This window comes from Strix uralensis, chromosome 4, assembly GCF_047716275.1.
Source record: "Strix uralensis isolate ZFMK-TIS-50842 chromosome 4, bStrUra1, whole genome shotgun sequence".
NCBI classification, from domain to species: Eukaryota; Metazoa; Chordata; class Aves; order Strigiformes; family Strigidae; genus Strix; species Strix uralensis.
Window position 1 is genome coordinate 199,914 of NC_133975.1, and position 23,904 is coordinate 223,817.

At 42.4% G+C, this 23,904-nt stretch overlaps 1 protein-coding gene across 3 annotated transcripts in view; it reads left to right on the forward strand.

Moving 5' to 3' along the window:
- M1AP (meiosis 1 associated protein) overlaps window positions 1-23,904 on the forward strand; it is a 45,297-nt gene that overhangs the window by 14,712 nt on the left and 6,681 nt on the right. For all 3 annotated transcript variants that reach the window (XM_074865270.1, XM_074865271.1, XM_074865272.1), the window contains exons 3-4: window positions 234-416; window positions 15,350-15,527. In XM_074865270.1, the coding sequence (XP_074721371.1) occupies window positions 234-416; window positions 15,350-15,527 (361 nt within the window). The remainder of the gene's footprint in view (window positions 1-233; window positions 417-15,349; window positions 15,528-23,904) is intronic.

Here is a 23,904-nt window from a genome sequence, read left to right on the forward strand (position 1 = left end):
TAGCAGCAGGTAGACAACTAAAGCTTGAGAGGTGATCGTGGGTGTTGTTACAAGTGTAACAATCAGCTGGTTTTGATTCACATCACTGTTCACTGCTTTATAACTTGGTTCCTGCCCCTGGTCTTATCTCAGTGCTGTGAATTCAAAAGCCTTCTTCTACACTATGGAAAAATATTTCATATTATCAGTTTGACATTTCCAGTCTTTCAATTTCATTGAATACTGTTTTGCAGCAAGTGAAAGAAAACTTTGCACGAATTCAAGCCTGCATTTCGGAGCTCCGTTCGCTACCAAGAGAAGGCTGTTTCCCACAGAGGGGAAATGGAGTGGTACAGGCTGTGCAAGATGGATTGCAACAGTTCAAACAATACAGCAGACACACAGCAGCAGGAGGCTCAACAAATAGTTCTGTTGAGGTAAGAAAATGTTGGGAAAGTAGTGGGAGCCATCCACCAGACTCGCCACTTGTAACACATTAAGATGATAGTCTGTGTGGCATCTAAGGTCCATGGAAGTGAGAGAGTAATTAAGAAAAGAAGCCTTCCAAAAAAACCCATGTGGCAATCTCTGAATGCTCATGGAAACTAGACGGATTCAGGTTTGAGCTGCTTTTGGAGACTGATTTACTTTATAGAAAAGTTAATTTAATTTACAGGCATTTAAGATTGGATGTTTTTTCAGCTTTATTTTGATTACTTTCACAGAACTGTGTCCAATGCAAAGACATTCACAGGACTTATGGACTTGATTTTCCTTTCAGCCTACAGTTACATTCTGTGGTTATAGTGTCTGGAACTTTCACTGATACAATAGGATGTTTGTACAAAGGTCCTCATTGTGCTTGAAAGCACGTCCACCACTCATTGGAAGTGAGATCAGACAGACAGAAGAAACGCATATCATCTTGAGATTAGTTGGTATAGTTGCAAAGGACAGGAAAAGCCTGCAGAATGTTCATTGTCTTGGCACACTCCTCTTCAAATCAGTTTTCAGAGTAAAAAGAAAATACAGTATTTGAATAACAAGAGGGTTTGTTTATAACTAGCATTTTTCTTTTCTCAGTGGCAGCTTGAGAGTTCCACAGGGCTCCTACTCTGCGAATTGTCATAGGAGTCCCTTACATCATTGGCAATGGCTGCATGAAATAACTGAAAAGTCTAAAAAGACCATTTTAAGCTCTGAACAGCAGACGGCCCCTGAAATTCAGGAAGCATCATGTCTGTTCTTGGCAGGCATCCCTACACTGGGTGAATGGAAAAAGGGTAGTCTCTTAGGCCTTTATGACAGACACAGAAAGAATGGGGCAATCCAATTGCTTTGCCCATGCCCCAGAGAATTAGGGGAGAACCGTGCCTGCTGTAATCCTGATGCACTAGGACTTTGTCCCCACTCCTTGCACTTTACAAGGCCCTTAATAAGGTGCAGCTGCTGATGCACTAAGAGCACTCTCTCTCACTTACCACTTCATGAATCATGTTTTATAAATGTATCTCTCATGTTCCACCTACACTCACATAGTTTAGAAAATTTCATAAAAGACAGCCTAAAAGCAAATTCTACAGCTAAATAAGTATTCCTGCATCATGAAAGGTATTTCTGTTCATCCCAGCTCTAGGCTATGTGTTATTCTATATCCCAAGCCACAGTGGTTCCCAAACTTCCTTCTAGGAGGAGGGCCCTGGGAAGGGAGAGTAAAGTGTTTTGAAACACCACATGCAAACGTTTCCTTTCTGCTTAGGCTTTGTGAAGTTTTCAGACTGGCTATTGATGATTTGCCTGGAGAAAGTAGAAAGAACAGGGCCTTAGCTAAATAAGTCTTGTTGGACAGGTTAGTGACATGAATTAGTGTGGTAGGACAACCTGATGTTTGTCTGGGATTTCAGTACGCATACATACTGGTGTCTTGTTTCCCAGGATTCTCAGTGGGAATGAACATGCACACAGCAGGTCTGTCCAGTGCTTCCTGAGCCAATTGCAGAGGTGTGTTGTCACTGTTTAGCTTGAGCAGTGGCTCTGACATGACCCTATTTACAGTGAACATGTCAGAAAATTTTAGGTATTCAGCAATCTAGCTGTCTCAGAGATCTAATGTCCAGAAATCCTGCATGAATATATCAAGTCCTCAAATCCCTCTGGGCATATTCCAGGAGAAAAGGGGTCATATCTAGGGAAAACTATATGTACAGCAGTCCTGGGACAGGATCTAATAGATTTTGGTGCATGCTAGTGACTGTCTTCTCAGCTGGGTGTGTATGCTTGCATAAGTGGGAGGGAAGCTGCTAACACATGAGAACATATGTGCAAATATAGGAAGCAGAGCAAGGTTCACAGGAATAAGTGGGTTTTTAGAAGTAGTATCAACTGATGTGAAAGGACAGGCACTTACCAAGAGGGGAAGGACTCAGCAGTCATGTTATCTTCTGGACATGAGGAAACATCAGCTCCAAACTGTCTTTCATTTCAGACTTCACAGGCTCAGGGTCCACCTGGTTTTGGAGCTTTGTCAGACCTAAAAAGGAATTCAGACTCTCATGAGTGAAATTTCCCCAGTCCTTCTACTTTGTTTAGATCCTTAAACCCTTCCAGAGTCATACTGTGATTAGGCAGACTCCCCCAGCTGTAATTAAGGCTCACTTCTAGTGTCTATCCAGGAAGCCTTTCTCCTGATTTCACTACTTCTCTGTGTTTTCTTAGGGGCTTGAGGCATTTTTCCCAACCATTTCAAATGTGATGTGTGCTTTAACTGTAAAGCCAGGAACAGATGGAGTACACTTAAAGATAAGACCTTTTTTGACACACAACAAAATCCAGGACATCTTCTAGTATAGTTGAAGGAATGAGATAACTACATTCAAAATTATCCATGAATATGGGGAGCTTATACTCCACTAAGTGATCCTTGTTCTTTTAGAGTATGCAAATATATTATACTTTTCATTACAAGTGTGTTGTCCCTCAAACAGGGTTTGCTACCCAGTGTGCAAAGGCCAATCTCACACCCAGAGCCGAGACACCCGTTTATTTCATATCTGCACAGAGAGGGGTGCTAGGGGGTAATTCCACAAAGCGAGCACACCACGCTGAAGGACTTCAGGTTGTTTATACACTTCAGACTACACAAATACACATTTACTATAATGACCATTGGTTAGTTTCTTATCACTTTATCCCTCATTGGTTAACAGCATGCCTCATCTCAGTTTTATTTTTTCTGCACAAGCTCCAAGGGTGAGGGTCTTTATTTGGGCAGGGGACCTCAGAGCAGTGGGCGTGATTTTTACTATTATAATGGGGATAGTGCCTCCAAAGGACACTCTAATCTCTAATTAAGCTGATTTACAGTAAACCATTTTGATGAGCCTCCATATTTCAGGATGTGGTAGTTCTTCAAGGACAGTAGCTCCTGATTAGAAGTTCCTTACTAAATCATTGCCAGCAGTTTAAAGAACAGACTGACCTAACTGATACATCCTAGATGTCCTTGTACTTGATGAGAAACAGTTTTACGGGCTACGGTTCCCCTCTTTGAGACTATCTAGAGAACTTAAATTCACCTAGATAGGTCTCATCTTTTCCACAGTTTGTTTACCCATACATGAGCAGCATCTGCATGTACATTGGATGAGTACACAAAGGCATACAAAGACAATTATTATTGTAACTAAAATTCCTAAGAGTTTCTTTACCCATAGACTCAAATGGGGGAACGAGGAAATTAATCATTTGAATGTTTCTTCAAATCCTTAAGAGGTGTTATCCTTTTGTATCTCATGAAGCATTTTAGTCTTTTTCCAAATTTCATTTAAATCAGTGGAAATCCTTCCACTTCAATCTGCATATACACAGCAGCTCATATTTGTGCTTACTCCTCCTTGAGAGGTCAGTATCATATCAAGAGCCATCCTATTTTGTAAAGCAATTTTAGTTAATTCAGACACTTCTTCCTGTAGGGCCTTTATAGCAGCGTAGGTCTCATTCCCAATTTTCTCAACTGCAGCCGAAATATTTGCTATGGCTTTTTCCAATTCACTGAATCCTAACAATGGTAAAACCATCTGGCAAAAGAATGACAAGCTGTTGGTCATTCTGTAAGAGGATTGGGTCTTTTGTGTCTCTCTAGGAGTGATCTTAGTCAAATTTGGTTATCTCCACTAAATTTGTCCATGATTGTTATATTTGGAACAATTGCACCTAAAGTGCAGATTCCTGCCTGGTTCCCTGGTAGAACTTTTCAGGCTCATGTGTCACATATCCAGTACCATCCCTTACCTTCAGGAACTGGCCAGACAGTATTGGGCAAGCTGACATTTCCTCTTTTCCCTATTGTTATTGTACAATTACAGCTAGTGTCATTTCCCACAAAAGTGCTGTTTTTCAACAAGCAATTTATCCTCTCTGTCCCTTTCAGGGGGGAACATCTTTGAAAACATAATTCATAACTCTCATATGTAGAGGTGGGTTTTCTACTCCCCATTCCCAATATTCTGAAGAATCTGCTTTAAAAGAAGTATTACTCCACAGTTTTTTGCCATGACATATTTGCAGGAATGGGTATTCCCATTAAAGGAATCCCCTTTTGGCCATGTTCTGGAAAATTAGTACAAACCCAGCAATCAGATCAGTTTGCAACTGTAAGATTCTCTGAATCGGATTCAAATGTAAGTTCTGATCCCATGGATTTCCTGGTTCCTATCGAGTCAGAAAAATTAGCATACAATACTATATCACCCAAACTAATCTTACTTTGTTCTTGATAGACATTTCTAAGCCTATATTTCACAAAAGGAATCAATATTATGAGTAACACAAAACAAAGAAATCAATCTTTGAATACAATCTAAATCAGAATATGACTTAATGGATTCCCAGCTGCAGTTCATTGGATTCTCAAAATCTTCAGCTTCAAAGGTTGGATTTCCTCAGAAATCCATTCTTCCTTTGGAGCCTCCTTTACTCTGGTGCACTGAATCCAAGAGTCTGTCCCTCTGTGTTAACAGTGGCATAGGTAACCACCAGTACCTGGTAAGGTGCTTTCCACCGTTCTTTAAGGGCTCATCCTTCCAAGTCCAGATATAGACTCTGTGGCCTGGCTGGAAGCCATGTACTGGAGCATCTAAAGGCAAAGGTGATCTCTGCTTTAGGTACCTTTTTACCCTTAGGTAACTCCAAGGCTCAAGTTAGAGCTCTAATTTCTGCCTTTGAAGGGAAGCGTTGGGTGGCAATGCTTGCAATGCTTGCGCTTCAGTCTCTTTTTGTGGGGTTACCATGGTATCCAGCCTTCCATTCACCATGAAGCCACTCCCATCTTGCCATACTTCCAATTCTTTGGCAAGTACATTACCGAACAGGGTCAGGCTATTCTTGAATCCCTGGGGCAGCACAGTCCAGCAGGGTTGTACTTTCCTACCAGTAGTGGGACTCTGCCATTCAAAGGGAAAAATTTTCTGGCTCTCCTCCTCCGGGGGAATGCAAAAGAAAGCATCTTTTAGGTCTAGCACTGTAAAATATATGCTATTTTCAGGTATTGTAGGCACTAGAGTATAGGGATTAGACACTACAGGATGAACATCTACAGTGATCTTGTTAATTTCTCTTAAATTTTATACCAGTCTGTATTCTTGAGTTTGAGGTTTCCTTACCAGTAGAACAGGGGTGTTAGACTGACGTTCCCGTAGTAAGCCATCTTGCACAAAGGTATTAATTAGTGGTTCTAAGCCCACTCAAGCCTCTAATTTCATTGGATACTGCTTTTTCCTCACAGGCTGTGATCCCAATTTTAATTCCACCTTTACTGGAGTAGCTTTCTTTGCTCATCCAGGTTTCTTGGAGGCCCATACCAGGGGGATTACAGCATCCAAAATTTCTTCTGAGATCCTGGTCTCCCCCTGTTTCTTTTCAGTCAGTAGACAATTGAACTTTCCACACTGTCTTCTCAGACACACGTAGCTGAATAGACTCATCAGAAAACAATAGTTGTACTTTCAATTTACATAATAGATCTTGTCCCAACAATGGGAGGGAGCACTCTGGCATGTACAGAAATTTAGGAGTTAATGTAGTACCACCAATTGTACATTCCATAGGTTTTAAAAATGGCCTTAAAACTTGCTTTCCCATGACCCCAACAATTGGCATATGTGTTTTACTTAAAGGTCACTTACAACTAATTACTGCTGAATGGGTTGTCCCACTATCTGCTAGAAAATCAATAGTTTCATTCCACAGCTTAACTGGAACCAGGGGGTTAACCGGAGAAATTTTAATATTTTCCCCCGGTCCCTGTCTGAATCTGAGGCTCCTAGCATGATCAGGTCTGCCTCAGGTGCCAGCCCCCCTTGGCCCATTGTCCTTTTTGTAATCTTGGACACTCATTTTTCCAGTGCCCTTCTTCCTTACAATAAGCACACTGATTTTGTCCTAACAGCCTGCAGATGACGTGATTATTGGCATGGCCTCTTCCCCTGCCATCACTACCACCCTTATGAACCCTCTACCCCTTCCTCTCACTGAACTCTTAGTAATTGCTGCTGCCAGCAAGGTAGCCTGTAATTTTCTATCTTTCTGCTTCCCCTTTTGTCTCTCTTTTCTCAACATCATCTCGAGTGTTACAAACCGTATAAGCTATTTCAGTTAACTGTGAAATCAACGTTCCTCCAGCACCATCTACTTTTGTAGTTTTTGCCGGGTATCTGAAGCAGATTTCCCAGTGAATAACATATTAAACATTCTTCTGTTCGTCTCATCTTCCGGATTCAAATCTGTCCATTGTCTAGCAACATCACAAAACCTTTCATAAGGTGCTGATGGATTTTCTTCACTTTCTTGTCTTACTTCATGTAACTTTGACAGATTTTTAGGTTTCGGAACTCTGTGTTGGACCCCATACAAAATTAATTGCTGATACTGTTTAAGCGTATTTTTCCCTGCACTGATATTTGGATCCCATTCTGGATCCATCTTGGGCATGTGTCTGGCAGGGTTGTCATTAGCCTTACAGCATTCATTTTCCTCTCTAGCCTTTCCTAACGCCAAAGGCTTCTCTTCTACTATTAAAAAAAAAAGTATTTAACACTGCCTGAAGAGCTCCCCAATTAGGGTTATGGATTAGTATTATTGTTTCCAACAACCAGTACATCTTTTTCTGGATTTTTGCAGTATGATCCTATTGACTGTTTCCAGTTCAACAAATCTGAGATAGTAAAAGGTACATGTACAAACACAGGCATTCCTTCCACCCCAACTGCTTGTCAGAGGAATGCTTGTATACCTGGATGCTGTCCTCTAATCCTTCCTGAGACTGGACTAAGAGTCTCTCTCCCTTCCTTCTGGGAAGATCTCTTTTTCTCACTACTGCTTTCACTCACTGGTTCCTCTTTCCTGACCCCTGATACCAACCGCTCTACATCATCTGGCTCCTCTGAATCGCAGAATCACAGAATCATCTAGGTTGGAAGGGACCTTGAAGATCATCCAGTCCAACCGTTAACCTAGCACTGACAGTTCCCAACTACACCATATCCCTAAGTGCTATGTCAACCCGCCTCTTGAACACCTCCAGGGATGGGGACTCCACCACCTTCCTGGGCAGCCCATTCCAACGCCTAACTACCCGTTCTGTAAAGAAATACTTCCTAATATGTAGTCTAAACCTTCCCTGGCGCAACTTGAGGCCATTCCCTCTTGCCCTCTCACTTATTACTTGGTTAAAGAGGCTCATCCCCAGCTTTCTGCACCCTCCTTTTAGGGAGTTGTAGAGGGCCATGAGGTCTCCCCTCAGCCTCCTCTTCTCCAGACTAAACAACCCCAGTTCCCTCAGCCGCTCCTCGTAGGACATGTGCTCCAGACCCTTTGCCAGCTTTGTTGCCCTTCTCTGGACACGCTCGAGTCATTCAGTAATTCTGGTCCTTTAAGTCCTTAAGGATGTGTTAACCCTTTCCCTATATCACATGCTGAGCAACACTGCTGCTTTTTCTTTCCTTGCCCACTTTCAGCTACATAATGACCTTACACCATTAGGATCATTATGTAACAATTCACATTTTTTCCTTATTTCATGATTATTCTGCAACATGAAACATATGGTACTTCATCCCACTTATCCATCCTTCTACAGAACAGCATCAGTTGTAAAATAGTGTTATACTTCAAGGTCCCATACTCTGGCCACCTTTTGTCATGGTCAGGCTTATACATGGGTCACCATTGTTGACAATATCTTAGTAATTTTTCTTTTGTCAGGTGATCCCGTCCAAATTTATTCCAGTGTTTAAGGATGCATCCCAAAGGGGTACAAGGGGGTATCTCGGTGGAGGAAACTGAACCCATTCTGAAATTATTTCCTAGGAAGAACTTCCTTAACTTCATGCACTCAGCTTTGTGGGAAGAGAGCCCTCTGCTGCTCATCCCCCACGCCTGCCTGTAGAAGGAAATGAGCTGATGGAACAAATTATGCAGAGCAATCAATCTGAAATAAGAGTTCCTACTCAGCAATCCTCCCTTGCGTCCCTTTATCGCCATCTCATAGAGGCGTTGCACTGTTGTCACTTGCTGCCCAAGTGCAGGAGAGGAGCTGACAGAGTCCCCGATCAAAAGGTCGGTGCACGCTGGAGTCCAGTTGGGCTGCTGCTCCCCGACAGATACAGCAAGACCATTGGGCAAGGCTGTCGGCACAGACCCTCCTAGGTCGTCAAAACTGTCCCTCAAACAGGGTTTGCTACCCAGTGTGCAAAGGCCAATCTCACACCCAGAGCCGAGACACCCGTTTATTTCATATCTGCACAGAGAGGGGTGCTAGGGGGTAATTCCACAAAGCGAGCACACCACGCTGAAGGACTTCAGGTTGTTTATACACTTCAGACTACACAAATACACATTTACTATAATGACCATTGGTTAGTTTCTTATCACTTTATCCCTCATTGGTTAACGGCATGCCTCATCTCAGTTTTATTTTTTCTGCACAAGCTCCAAGGGTGAGGGTCTTTATTTGGGCAGGGGACCTCAGAGCAGTGGGCGTGATTTTTACTATTATAATGGGGATAGTGCCTCCAAAGGACACTCTAATCTCTAATTAAGCTGATTTACAGTAAACCATTTTGATGAGCCTCCATATTTCAGGATGTGGTAGTTCTTCAAGGACAGTAGCTCCTGATTAGAAGTTCCTTACTAAATCATTGCCAGCAGTTTAAAGAACAGACTGACCTAACTGATACATCCTAGATGTCCTTGTACTTGATGAGAAACATTTGTACAAGCTACAAGGGGATGCAAGACACCTGCTGCAGTGATAGGCTTGTTTGGAAGTGTTGATCACCATTTTTACAATCTACTTTCATTGTCTCATAGGAACAGTGTACATAGATGCAACACTAATTCCTCCTCTTCTGACAATTTACCAGCTTGCATTTGCTTGGATCAGCCTGGAAAATTGGGTGTCCTCCACTGGAATTAATCTGACCACATAGACTTTGTTGATAATTTTGATATGTAACCAAATGTTTTTCTTCCTGGTACCAGAAAATAGTGAGTTCACATGGCTTGTTACACTATTGTTGGCCCTGCAGAGGTGCTGGATATGTATACTCCGTCCCATCTAAAGACAACCCTAGGAGTGACTCTTTGTAAAAATGCTCAGGGCAGTCTGAGCAGACGTAGAGCTGGCTGTCATGCCTAGCTAGAACAGCAGTCTGATCAACATTTGTAGGATTAATGCCAGTATACCCAAACCAGAGAATGATGTAGTTGATTTTTGTATTAAAAACCCCAAAGAACAGCAAAACCACAACACTCAAACAACAAGCAAACAAAAACCCACTCAAACCTGCATGGATTCTAACTTGAAAGATTTCTTAGGGAGAACAAGAACTGTATGACCCAGGAGATGTAGCCATTCTTCAGAAACTTCATGCAGCAAGCTGTATTTAAATTGCTGCATAGAGAATCACTGCCAGAAAATACCTCATCCAGTATCAGAGAACCCTTGCAGAGGGTCTGCTGGAACGGGTGGGAGGAGCTCCTTAGAAGCCTCTCATTGAACATACAATCCCCTCCCTTCACCACATTCGAAATAACGTCCACACTGGAGACTTTGAATTTTCCTGGTTTCCATACAACAGCAAGTACCACAGACATCAGTCACACTTGCCAGCTCTAATCTTCCCTCTGAGTTGCTCCATGCTAACTATATTTCATTCCCCATTTCTGCTGCCTTATTTCCCTTTGAGCTGTTTTGTGACAGGCTTCAAATGTTTCTTCAGAGAATGCATGCCTTATAAAGCAAAGGGGGAAAAAAAACGAGAATAGCTTTTTAATGGCTACACTAGTAGATACAATTTAGTGATCCTATTTCATTTGACAAATATGCAAAATAAAACTAGAGAGAGAATTCAAAGAATGAGGAGATCTGAAGTGTTACAGTACACATGATTTTAGCACAGGTACTGGAGAGGGCTTCCAAAAGGCAACATATCATACTTGCCTATCTTGAGGAAACTTTAGCGCAAAGTTTTGTTCTGTGGAGAATTTCAAGGACAAAGGACTCCTCTCCAAGCTAGCAATTCTTCCTGTTCTGCATGCTTGGTAAATGTAACCTGTGGATGAAATTCAGTCTGCAAATCCAAACAAAAGGTGTTTCACAGACCTAGATGGGATCTAAGAGGTGGCCTTGCTCTTTCATATAGGGTGAATCAACACCATCAGATCATTAAGGAGCCAGGAAGTAAGCAGAAGAGCACCTACAATTCTCAGGTCTTTGCTGAAAAATAAAAGCCGGTGATCACAGAAAGGCAGAAGGGTGTTTCACCCTTACAAAAGGGCATTTTTCTAAAAAAGGCACCTTTCTGCTTCAGATACTTCAGTGATTGAAATTTTGTTTTCGTCATAAGCATTTTTTTTATGCAGAGTAAGTTGAATTTTTATTTGTGTTTCCTTTCCTCAGAAGGCATTTGAATGTTTTTGCTCAGATACGTTATCTTTTGAAGAAGGAAAAAAAAAAAGATACCTTCTTGGAAGTGAAACCTGGATAACTTAAGCCAGTTAAAGTAGGCATTTACCCTGTTAAATTCAACTGTATCAGGTAGACCATGTGTGGTAATCAAGTACTTAACATCTCCCACAAGCATTTGCTGTTTAGTCCACTGTGAAGAGAAATAGCAATTCTGTTTCTATGATACTTTAAAGCACTAGTGAAACACCCTGGCACAGACTGGCCAGAGAGGTGGTAGATGCCCCATCCCTGGAAACATTCAGGGTCAGGTTGGACAGGGCTGAGCAGCCTGATCTAGTTGATGTCCCTGATCATTGCAGGGGGGTTGGACTAGAATACCTTTAAAGTCCCTTCCAACCCAAACTATTCTATGATTAGAAAACATACTAGGAGAAATACTTCTGCATTGAACTATAAGTCATGGACAAGAGAAAATAAGCCCTACTTTATCAAATTTTTGAAACTCTCTAGTTCCATCTGTTTTTCTGATGGGATGAATGTCAGGTTTTACCAATACAATTTCTTCCTTCTGTTTCAAGAGCTTCATGTCTTAGTTAAGTGCCCTCATAAATCAGTTGATTCCAGTATTTTACAGTTAAAATTTAACATAAAACTTATCTGGAGTGTTTGTTACTCATCAAAATTTAATTCTTTGTGTGTCATTCTCATGCATCAATGACCAGTTGCCAAACTGACATCTCAGTGGTCCTGTTACTGAGATAAAAGTAGCCCATGATGCTGGCTGGAACAGCAAATTACAGGCACGTAATTACAGTCAGTAAACAACTGAGGAGTAAGTAACTGGGAACAAGTAAGATCACTATCTGTGAAATCCTGCAGCAGAAGGAAGGTGCTTAGCAGAGGAGTGTGCACAGCTGGGCCGGAGGAGAAAAGGCATCCAGCAAGAGCCCAGACCTGTCACAGAGCTGCACTGGCTCATCTCATCAGAGAAAGTTATCATTTCTGTTTTGTGAAGCCTCTTCTGAAAGAAGTGGTTTTTTTTGCTTTTGCAGCAGCCACAGGGCACACTGCAGGCAGCCAGGCACATGCCTGCTGCAGCTCAGTGGGAAGAGGCAGGAAGGACAGGACAGGACTGAACAGCAGTAGGATGAAGAAACACAGTATGTCAGAAGCTGATGATGAAGTATGCTTGCATATGAGCTAGCAGAAACACAAGCCCTTAAGGAGGTGTGACAGGTATATCAGAAGTACAGTTTCTTTAGTGTATTTATAGTACAAGAGTGCCACTAGAAATTTACTTGTGCAAGTCAGATGTAGTCTTTAGGCAAATGTGCATTTTCCTAACAGTTAAACTGCAGAGAGGCAAGAATATTCCGAGCTGACCAGTAAGCATAGGAGAGAGACTTTTGTTACAACCTGCAATTGTTTAAAACCCAAATATTTGTTAAAAGTATTGATAAATCCTTACTGTTTTGAGATCCAGACTTCAGAGGGGAAAAACCACTAGCATCAGCAAAGCTAAGTCTCAGCAGCAGCTACAGAGCAGGAAATGTGGCCAATCTGCGATAGCATGAAGAGCATTTTTCAAGTCACCAGTAGCCCATTTTTTGTCAGATTAGGAAGTATAATGGCATTAAGGGATTATATCTAGAAACTCTGGCAATGTGAAGGGAAGTCACTGTAGCTACCTCAGTTTTTGTATGTGGCAAAATATTTCTCCTGGTCTCTAACCAGCATGTGCTAGTGTGACTCAGGTTGTGAAAAGGGTAAATTAAAGATGATAGCCTACAGATGTAATGCAACCATGGTTTTAGTGAAATAAAGGTGCATCAGTAGCAAATGCTCTCTCTATAGCTCTGCAAAAGGTAATTACATCTTAGACAGTTCAGCTACCCCCAGCTCAAGAACAGTCCCTGTTCACCATTTTCATTAGTTCCTAAAAGGAACCGGTAATAATTTCTTCCTTCACAGTAACTTGGAGGCAAACACTAGGGATAAGTACATTTAGAGAGGTATACTTTGTTAGAGAAATCGGGCTTGATCTGACATCAGCAAGGCTGCCGCAGCTTCATGCCCCCAGCCCCAACCAGTTGTGAGGCTGAGCCTGTATTCCCAGGGGCAGGTGCACACAGAGCACATGTATGTAACACATACATGGATGGTCACACGGGTCACAGACAGACACTCAGAGCATGCACACAAACACAGACTGCAGCAGTGGCCTCAGCCTGCTCCCCTCTCTGGCTGAGCAGGGTGGAGATCCACGAGCAGGAACACATGTAGATGTATGTGTACACACACACACCTTTCTCCATACGTACAGTGAGGATCCCTCCAGCAGCTGGGCTCAGACACTCAGTCTGCCCAGTAGCTGCTGCTGGATCCCAGCCTCCCCAGTTGCTGGCATCTGGACATACGAGTCCCCAAGGCTGCAGCCCCGTTCCAATTTCTGGTGCAGACCATCACGTGCGCAGACACACAGACAGAGCTGGCCAGGACTCCCCTCGTCCCTCCAATAGCCAGCTCCTCCTGCGGTCTCACCCTTACAGACCCCCTCGCTCCCAGGCCGTTTCACCTATTCACTGGTTGGTCCCTTTTGATCTTCACTAACGATCACACACTCACTCGTTCCAGCCGCTGCACCACAGACACACGGGGCCTCCAGCCCGTGGTATGGCTCCAGCTGCTGCACTGAGACCCCCCCCACACACAGGAGAGGGCCCTCACCCAGGACAGAGCTGGGAAGGAACTTGAGAAGATGGGACAGACTGGGGTGATCAGGGCAGGGTCTGGCCAGGCAAGCATACTGACCAGCTGGCTGTTCACACGGGACTGGCTCTTTTTATCCCCTTACCCCTCTATTTTCCCACACTTGTTCCTTCTCAGATCACCAAGCTCCATCCCTTTGCCCACTTTTTGGTTGCTCCCCTAAACATTCCATCACAAGCCTTGTGCAATCCCAAACTGCTCTTCCCCTGCATCCCAGAATGTGTCCCTCACCTTCAGGCAGCAACCCCCTCCCAGTCAGAAAGGTGCTCAGGGTTTGATACCTGGACAAGGGCTCTCCGGGTTCAGTCCAGGCAGCGGCTCCCAGAGGGTGTCCCTTCCTCCAAGCCCCTAATTTGGTTTCCTGGTCTGGCACCATGCCCCTGTGCTCCTTTAAGCTTGGGGAAATGGGCTTCCGGTGGGCTGAGGGCAGTAGCCAGGACAGGGCATTATTTGGGCTCTTCTGCCTGTCACTGTGTCTGTTCTGCTTTGTGGGTGTGCAGATGAGCTTCCATCACATAACCTAAAGGTTTTCTTGAAATTAAGGTGTACTAGTGTAGGAAGTGCTCTATCTATAGCTGTATAAAAAACTAATAGTATCTTTAGATGGTTCTGCTTCTCCCAACTCAAAACCAGTTCTGTTATCTACTTTTGTCAGTTCATAAAGGAAATCATAATTACTACCTCATTCCCAATATCTCATAGATAAACACTAAGGATAGATCTGGATGGAGAAAGTATACTGCCTGCCCCCTGCACTCTCCCCCCAAAAAATCCCTAACCCTTGAACTATCACTTCTGTTGTCATTGTTTAATATCTTTGTAGTAGGACTCATTTGTGAAGGTCTACTGTTAAGTTTCCCCAGATGCTCCCTACAGGACATTTGTTAGCAGCCTTACCTACAATACACCTTACCCTTTATTTAGAGTTATTAAATAGTCCTTTGGAGCAATGAGCCGATCTGAGACGACTCAGTACTTCACCATCACTAAATATCAGCGGGGTCAGAACTTGAAACTTTCTCCCCTAATTACTGTTTCAGGGTAGAAGCTGGTGTCAAACATGCCTGACATGTTTCTAGAAACTGTTGCTGATTGTCAGTGATGAATAAACTCTCTGCAGTCACTTACGTAGTATTACATCAAAACCAGGAGGTGGGAATCAAACCTACTGTTGCTCTCTTAAAAAACATCTTCAGGATAGACTACATACTTCTTAAAAAAAAAATCCCATTCAGCCTCAAGTGAGAAGGCCAAATTTAGTCTACTTGACTATAATTCATGCAGTAATGGGAAGTGGTGCTATCCCTCAGAGAGTCTCAGGTGGAATCCCTCCTATACACACACAGACTCACTGACCGTAAGTGTAAAGCGCAGAACACAAGTTGTGAATTGTTCCATCTTCTTCCAGCAGTGGCACAAAATCTGTTGGTGTTCCTACAGTGAACCTCTCAGTCCATTTCATATTGGCTTATATATAAGCCAAAGCTCAAAAAAAATGCTTTTAAATCTACTTTTGGTTAGATATTTTAGCAAAATCCTTTCTCTGTAGTGGGACCTGTGCTATTCAAACAGACCAGGCTATCAAGAGAGGGTTAGGGCAGAGACAGCTCTCACACACTCTGATTTGTGTTTCAGATCACAATTTTGACTAGCCAGTCCAGCAAAGAAATGGCAAAGCAGCTGGAAAATAAGTTAAAAGATGTAGACCTTGTGAGTCTGCGAAGAATACAAGTCATTGAGGTTTTGAAGAGAGACTTTCTAGAGCCCGAGGATGTGGAACAGTGCATGCCAGCAGAAGAGCCCAGCAGCAGTGGTGAGTGCGAGAGAGACAGGGAATCGGGGAGGTTACGGCTATGGACAGCAGCACAACCACGAGTCCAAAAATACACCGCTTTGTGCCATTTAGCATCAGTCACGTAAGCAGCAACTACTGTCCCTGGAGGAACAGCAAAAAGTTTGTACCAGAGCACTTCTCTGGGGCTTTATCATGTTTGGGCAAAATTAGCATATAGACTTTATGCATTACTGCATTTCTTGGTATTACCTAAAATTGACTTCCTGTGCAATACAGCTTTACTGATGGTTTCAAGAGAAAAAGGCATTGAGTTTGTGGGGGTAACACACTCTCAGACATACATATACTGCTAAACATCACCCTGGGCAACTGACTGGCTGATCCAGAGGTCCTTGGTGCAAGCAGAGGCAACCAGAGTCCTTGAAGCAGGTTGTTAGCAGAGAGAGAAGCAGGCAGAAGAGAGGGAAGGAGAAGTAGGCAGCCCATTTACAGCCTCAGTGATGCTATAGAGATAACCCTCTCCTCCCTCTCACTGACTCAAAATCTTGTCTTTTTACAAGATGTCTTGTTTCTAGACAACTCTCAGCCTTTAGCCCTTTCCCCCAGTCTACATATTGCACAATGCTGGCAAGAGTTGCTTTCCTAGACCAAGGCAGGTACTTACCCTGTTGATTAGCTGGTTTTTGTCACTGATACCATTCTTGCTTTGCTGCTGCTTCTTTTCTCTGCGCTTAGGGCAGTTTTTCTTAAGATTGTACTTTTTCAGTAACCAGTACTTGCCCCTCAGTGAGTTCTTTATAGCCCTGCAGCCTCTGTTTTCCCATCCAGGTCTGCATTTCAAAAGCCTTTACAGCTGACACTTAAATTCCACATCAACAAGACACACCTGTTACCAAGCTGTGATTCATACAGCAAGTTCTCACAACGAGTTGATAACAAGTTTAAAAACCTGAGTCCTGATGCCTTGCAAAGTTAGTGTAAGACCTGTTACTAGCAATGACCATGTTGTTTTTACTGAGTGACAGGCAACATTGGACATTATTGCCTTACCTGTCTCTAGCTGTTCTTCTTTTCTGGTTGCAGCAGCGAATTTCTGGTCAGTTGGCAGAGTAGGGGCTGGGAATGTTTAGGCAGATTGCAGATTCCCTTTTGCCCCACCCCTCACACACCTGGCCAAATGCTTCATTAGTGAAAGAGCGAGTACACCCCAGACCCTGAATTTTATTTTTCCTGGCCATATCTCTGAAGAGCTCCTCCCTTAATCTGACAGTTTTCAGCAGCGAGAATTTAAGATATGGTAATGAGAAATTCAGACACAGAAATTCCTGTTAGCTCCTGTTTTGAGCCTTTTTGTTTCAAAGCAAAAGGTGCTGAGCCGACTCTAAATAAACCAGCCAGATAGTCATCAAAAGTCCAATACCACAGCAGTTCAGTGGTAGAAGCCTGTACATTGCAATGCTGCTACAACTGCAACTTTCTTTTCTGTATTTCATTTTACCTGACTTTCAGATCTGCTCAGTTATTTCTGCTGAGTTTACGCTGGTTTTCCCCCACCTGCAGCACAGCACTGACTAGGTGCCTCTTGCCACAGATGGATGCCTGCTCTCCCCGCTGCATCCCACTAATCTGGTGGCAGACAAATCAAACGCTGAGTCAACCCTCTTACTGCCCATTAAAAGCTTCCTGCCCTGAAGGGTCAGTCTCCCTCAGTGAGACGTAGCTGGTTATTTTGGACTCCGCCTGTGAAAACAGAGGCCTCTGACAGAGTAAAACTGCTTGGCTGGAGAAAGGGAGTGCCTTCTCTTTCTGAGCAGCACCCTTACCTCTGACACTGTGAACAATGAGTCCTAAGGAAGAGGACCAAGGTTCTGTCACTCTGATGTTACTTTAGAATTAATATAATATGCCAAAACTGCACCAAACCCACGAGTTACAAAATTGTGGAAAGAATTGTTGACTACAACTCCAAGGCTGAGGTATCCTTTAAAAGCACCAATCCTGGCCATATGGAAAGAGGGCACTATTTTGTGTGGCTGCAAATGCTGCTTCTCAATTGAGGAGGAGGAATATTGTCAGGACTTTGCATCAAGCTGGCGCTGCACAGAACCTTGCGGGGAAACCTTGGAAAACTAGAAACCACAGAACAGGAGATGCTGTGTGCCTCTTGGTGACAAGACTGCTTTAGAGCATGCAAAACCCCACCATATTGCTTCTAAAAGTGAAATTGTATAACCCTTTCACCCGATAAATGGCATGAAAACATAAATGGGGACACAGAGGCCACTGAAATTTCAGATGACGAAATTCTAATTTTCTGAGTCTTCTATAGAGACTCAGATGATGTATTTGGTCTGTAAGAGGAGCACCGGAGAATAGGTAGTCCAAATAGTTTGAAAAAGGAACCCAACTGATTTATGAAGAGGATTTTTTACCTGTTGGAGCTCCTTTCCTCTGATTCTGAAAAAAAACCCCAAAATTATTGTATTAGAAAAAATTACAGTAAAGAACATTGAAGTTGCAAGATCTAGCATGCAGGAAGTGCATGAATTAATGCTGTGTTCAACTGCAGCGCATCCCCCACTGCAAAATAAGTGTTGTGATGCAGCACTTAATTATGAGGTTCATCCCACTGTGGATGTTTCTTCCATTAGTTTGTTTAGTGGCTGCTCAAACCTACTTACATTTTTAATATCTAGAGCATTGCTGTGACATTGCATCCTGCATTTATATTTGTAGCACATTGAAAAATCATCTCTTTTTAAATCCTGTGCCTGAGAAATTCATTTTGTACCCTCTCCATCTCAGCTTATTGGAAGCAAATGACAACTTCCAATTTATTTTTTCTGTTATTGTTTTATATAGCTCTACCACAGAGCTCAGAGATCTTAAAATGTTGTGAATCTGATTAGCCTGAAAAAATTTAACCTATTTGTCTTTGGTAAATTGCTCTCAAAATCTCTTCTGACCTCCTCACGGGCTTTAATGTTAGATTGCTAGAGTTTGAGCTCTTTTCTTGGTTGGCCCCATCATCCTGTTTCTGAGGTCTTAACAGTTAAGAGCCTCCATGTGTGCCAATGAGAGTGGAAATATTTTCTGACTGGGTTTCATGAAGAGTCTTTGTACCATTGTAGGCTTCTGTCTCTTTGTGCTGTTCCGGCTGCTGGACCTCATGTCTGCTTTGATTGGATTGGTTAGCAGTGTCCTGCTAGCAAAACTTCCTCAAAGTTCTTTCATCTCACTGTCCCAGAGTTTCAGAAGGGATGGTTTAAATCTGGTCCCGAAATCAGGAAGCTCTCCCGTTCAAGACGCCTTCTGACCAGAACACACATTGACTTTTTATCCAGCCATTCTGGGTATTTCTTCCAAAACAACATTCCTGCCAGGCAGGATGGTTAATAGGGGGCAGCTGTTGCTGGCATCCCTCCCCTTTCTCTCGTATGCATGTTTCTTGGGTATGAAGGGGGGCGCTGAGTGCCTCCATATCTGACTTCTGACATTCACTGCAGTAATCCTTGCATGTTACTCCCTAAGCCCAACATTCTGCTTCTCCAGAACCTTCTGTTAAAACATACGTAAAATCAAGGTTTTGTTCCTCTCCTGACTTAATATCCACGACTCCTGATTTCAAGGAGAACAGGAAGATGTTGTTTTCCTGGCTTTACCCATAAATACATCCACCATCGGTGGATGACTGACCTGGACCTTAGTAGAATAGACCAGAACGGTCTGCCTGGTGTTTCACCTTTCTTTCCCAGTTAACTTGCATGCATTAATCTTTTCTTTTTAACAGATTGCATGTCATATTTCCTCTGGGAGATAACTCCCTTGACCATTATACAACAGGAGTAAAGGAATTTTTGTTTTGTCTTTTAAATACTAACAGACTTCAAGAATATGACCTAATTTTATTCCCTTCACAACATGGGGGTACAGTTTTATTAGATTTCTGAATCAAGCCCGCAGTTTCTGGAGAATCCAGAACCTTTAGAAAGATACCTAGTTTTAAGGTGGTGAAGTCTTGTTACAGACCAGCAACAGCCACCCATTAGCACAAATGCCAAGTTTGGAACCCATAGAAATGTGGGCTGACTCTAACAATGAAGAGCTTTAGCTCTTGATTATTACTAGAATTTATTTTTCTTTTCACCCAAGGACCCAAGTTTTGTTACTAGCAGACTCCCTGAAAGGAAGTAACAGGTAAGTACTCAGATATAACATTAGGGCAGTCAAGCAGTTCTTCTGCATGCAACAGTGGTGCTGAGTTTTATCCTCTCCAAACCTCAAAAACAAGCCGGTAATTTCTTTCACTGGGTGTGGTTACTCTATTTAAGGTGACACGAAAGTGAGATTTTAAGTACAGTTTGCAAAAAAGTTTACAGTATGAGTTAGGTAGTGGTGAACATCATGTGTATTTAAACCAAACTGTATTAATTTAGTGACCTTCAAAATGGCACAGACTAAATATGTTACGAAAAGGCAGAAAAAAGAATAAACTCCCTAGAAATCCCATGCAGGATGTGGGATTTCCAAGAACGGCTGATGCTGAAACATGGAGTGTTTGACTAGGAAACAAAGCTTTGCCTTTATTACTTTTTAATAGCACAGCATACTTCTCTTAAATGACACTTTGAAAAGCATCACAAAAACTTGCTTTCAAAGTGGAAGAAGTATCATAACAGCTTACTACGTGAACTGAAAACATTTAGTAGACAATCTGCTTCGTTGAAGACACTTGCAACAGCTAACAAAATTGTTTCAGCAGATACAGCAAGAGATGTTATATTGCTTGAGAACTACTGTCATGGTGCGATAGGGAAAAACAATCCCACGCTCTCTGACACTTACAACACAGTTGTTTTAAGAATTTGATAACAAAACTGAGATTATTGGACATACATACCTGTATATAAAAGCCATACCATAGGAAAACAGTTAAATTAAGAATTAAGGAGCTGGGAACTATGTTTATAAATCATGTTTATGTTTAGACCTTCTGTGATCCTCTATGTTTAGAAGATCACTGGAATAAATGCAAGTTTGGTTATTTTTTTCTTTTTTAGATAAAAGGATGTTTGGAAGCGCTGAGACTTGGTTAACAATTATGACTTGGTATTCAGGGCATACTGGAATGAAAGGAGTTGCCAGAATTTCCAGGAACAACTAAAATTGTGATTTTGTGTACTGTATAAACCATTGTTATTGAAACAAACAGTTCTAAATCCCTCACCTTCATTCCATTCCTCCATCAAAACTGTTCGATATCAGGAAACTGATCACACTACCCTGGGAAAAGAAAAAGTGAGCCTGTTTTCACTTAACTTGCAGATCTGTGCTATAGGGTCTATTATCTCTTTTTGTCTTTAAAGAAATCCTGTAGATCTGCAGACCATTTATGTAAGTAACAAACCTATATTGAGATACAGCTATTGGAATTAAATACTTAGTTTTCCTCCCTCCTCCTGCCCCAACCCTCTAAAGAACTTTGGAAGTTAAATTTAAGGACATAAGACAAATTCTAATTAACGAATATGAGGAAAAAACAGGGTTTGGGGCACGTTTGTGCAGTTGTTCCCTGTCTCTATGAAGCCGTCATCTTTGGCAGATGCTAGATAGACAGAAACAGTCTTGTTAAACTGGGCTTGTTAAATATCTGGTCAAGGCTGGAAGTTTCCATTTATGCAAGAAGAAAGTACATAGTGTTGAATATGCTGCTGAGTATCGTATTCAAGACAAACACTTGCTCCAGGAAAGGCACAGACAACAAACTGGAGGTTTAGCCATTAGGGAGGGCAGCTGCGACACTTGGCTCAGGCTTTCAGTGAGACATGTCACTTGATTATCTTGCCAGATAAAACAGACTTGTATTCCATGATTTCAAGACACTCTTATGGACAATTTAGTGAGAAGCTTGCATTTTCTCCTTAGACTCCTATGGAGTATATGGTATTGCCCTGCTTCCTTCTTTTGGATCTTCTGTTGGGCCTGTAGGACCTTCCAGGCTCAGATCATCTCATTGCCTTGCTTATACGGCAGCTACTGCAGAGATCCTCATCCACTGCAAGGGTTCCTGCTGGGCCCGTAATGAACGTTATCTGTGCTGTTTTACTGTCACATAGTACTAGACTACAAATGGCTTTTTCCAAACCCAAGAAGATGTGGAGATGCAAAATCTGCATCCTGAGAAAGTACCTAATTTTTCAGCTCACCCAGGAAATGTCCTCTCTCGTTTACCATTGCGGGGGGAAAAAACCAAAATCAACATACAGTTACAATTTCCTATGGTACTGGAAGAAGGGAGGCAGGATCAAGATATCCCCTCTCATTTCCAGGTTAATGCAGCTAAAAAAGACTCCAATATTTTGAAGCCCTGCAGATGGCAAGTCTTAGAATAGCTTTGAACGTGCTAAGAACAGCCTGTCGTGGGTGGAAAATGCTTGCTGTTTTCTTCACAAGAGCAGCCTCCGTGGGAGAGTGCATTTCTAGACAAAGACCATGTGATGAGCAACAAGGATTGTTTTTTCAAAACTGCAAAGCAGCTCTGTGGGACAGAGACTAAATCTGCAATGTTTCTTTAATGATGAAACATTAGGGATTGCCAGACTGCAGACTGGAGCAGGAATCGTGGTGTAATATACAGTGCATGCGGCATTTGTGGTGGGATACCATGTAGAAGAGAAAATAAACAAATAGGAAAATACTTACTGAGGAAAGGACTAAAACATTTGCCAGCCCCAAAACACTGTCTCTCAAAACACAGGTAATTCCCCTTGTCACCTGTGTATAAACTGTTTGTCAAAGTAAGTGACATGCATTTGTCTTCTGAACTGTTAATGCCATCTTCAGTGCATATCCCAGAGAGAAACTGAAGTCTAAAGAAAGGTAGGGAGTGCATGGCAGCTGAAACACAACCAGCACACTCTCTAGGTGCATTAGTGCAGCCTTCAGGGAAATAAGAGCAAGACTCAGCCTCAGGGCAAGCGACGGACATTGGCAGTAGCTCTGCTCATGATGAGCAGCCTGCGGAGAGAAGCAGGACATTCCCTTACACCAGAGCATCCTCCAGCATTGCTCCGTGGGGGAGAAACTCGTGTTCCCATGAGCACCAGCGACGACTCGGGTAAAGTATGGTAACAGTCTCAAGATATGTTTTTAAAAGCTGCTACAAAGCTAAGGGAATAATCAGTTTACCATACAGATTTGGGAAGAACTGAAAAAAAAAAAAAAAAAAGGCATGAAATGTCCTTGCAGCCAAGGACAGTCAGACGGGACATTAAGAAGGAAAGACTTTCAGCAGCAAGGACCGTGTGAAGGACCTCCCATCGTAAGTGGGAGTTGATTCTCCTTTGCTGTAGAGGCACAACCTGCATGATCTCGAGGCCTTTGTCAAGGCTGGAAGGTGGAGATGATTGGAAAGTATGTCCTGCTGTGATGGCCATACTACAAAAAGTGCATTTGCAAATTGCAGACTGTTTCAAGAATTACAGTCATTACGTTAGCCCTAGATTATTTGCCATGTAAAGGGAGATTAATTCATTTCTCTTTTTTTTAAGTGTGGGAGCATATGTATAATGTCATTTTTGCAAACTATAAATACTAACACATAAAGAAAAGATGTCTCGTTGCAGATGGATATAGCACTGTATTTTGGTCCCCATGTGGCCTGATAAACACATTGGGGAAAAAAAGGCTATTTCTGCTATGTATTCATCTTCACAGAATACCTGTTTCACATCCTAGCTGTTTGGTGACCCTGTTAACGCTGCCAGGCTGTTTGTTCCTTCTGTGTTTACAAATGGGTATATTACGTGTCCTATGCATTTCACAAACTGTTCATCAAATATTTTTTTTCCACTTTTACCTGTTTATTTATTTATTTAATCTGTAAGACTTTATGCTAGGTTCTCATTTGGATTCACCTTTGAGTTATTATTTGGGGGCGTTTGGGGTTTTGGGTTTTTTTGCAAGGGTTTAATCTTGTTTGTGACCTCCCTAACTCTGCTGTCAAGTGTACATTTCTCCACTCCTAAATGTTGTTGCTAGATCATATACATTTGCTCTGCACCTCCAACATGGTAGCTTAAATACTTGCTGTGTTCTTGCAAACATTTTACTTTCTCCTTTTATTTTCTTTTTAACAAGTCTCTACATTTTATGCATTTTGCTTCTTTGAAATCAAATGTAACAGTGCTGGATAGTTTTGACTACTGTTGTATTTGCAGGGATGTTCTGCTGTGGGGTTGCTGTGCTGCCAAGCAGCACTTCAACAGTCACGTGTTGAAACATGCCCTCTGTGTTGGTCAGGGCCAGGCCAGGTTTTGCTTCTGTTCTTCTCAGGTTTGTGAGTAGCTGCTCCTTTAAACACACACTAAGGATGTTTAGCAATTTAGTCCTGTGG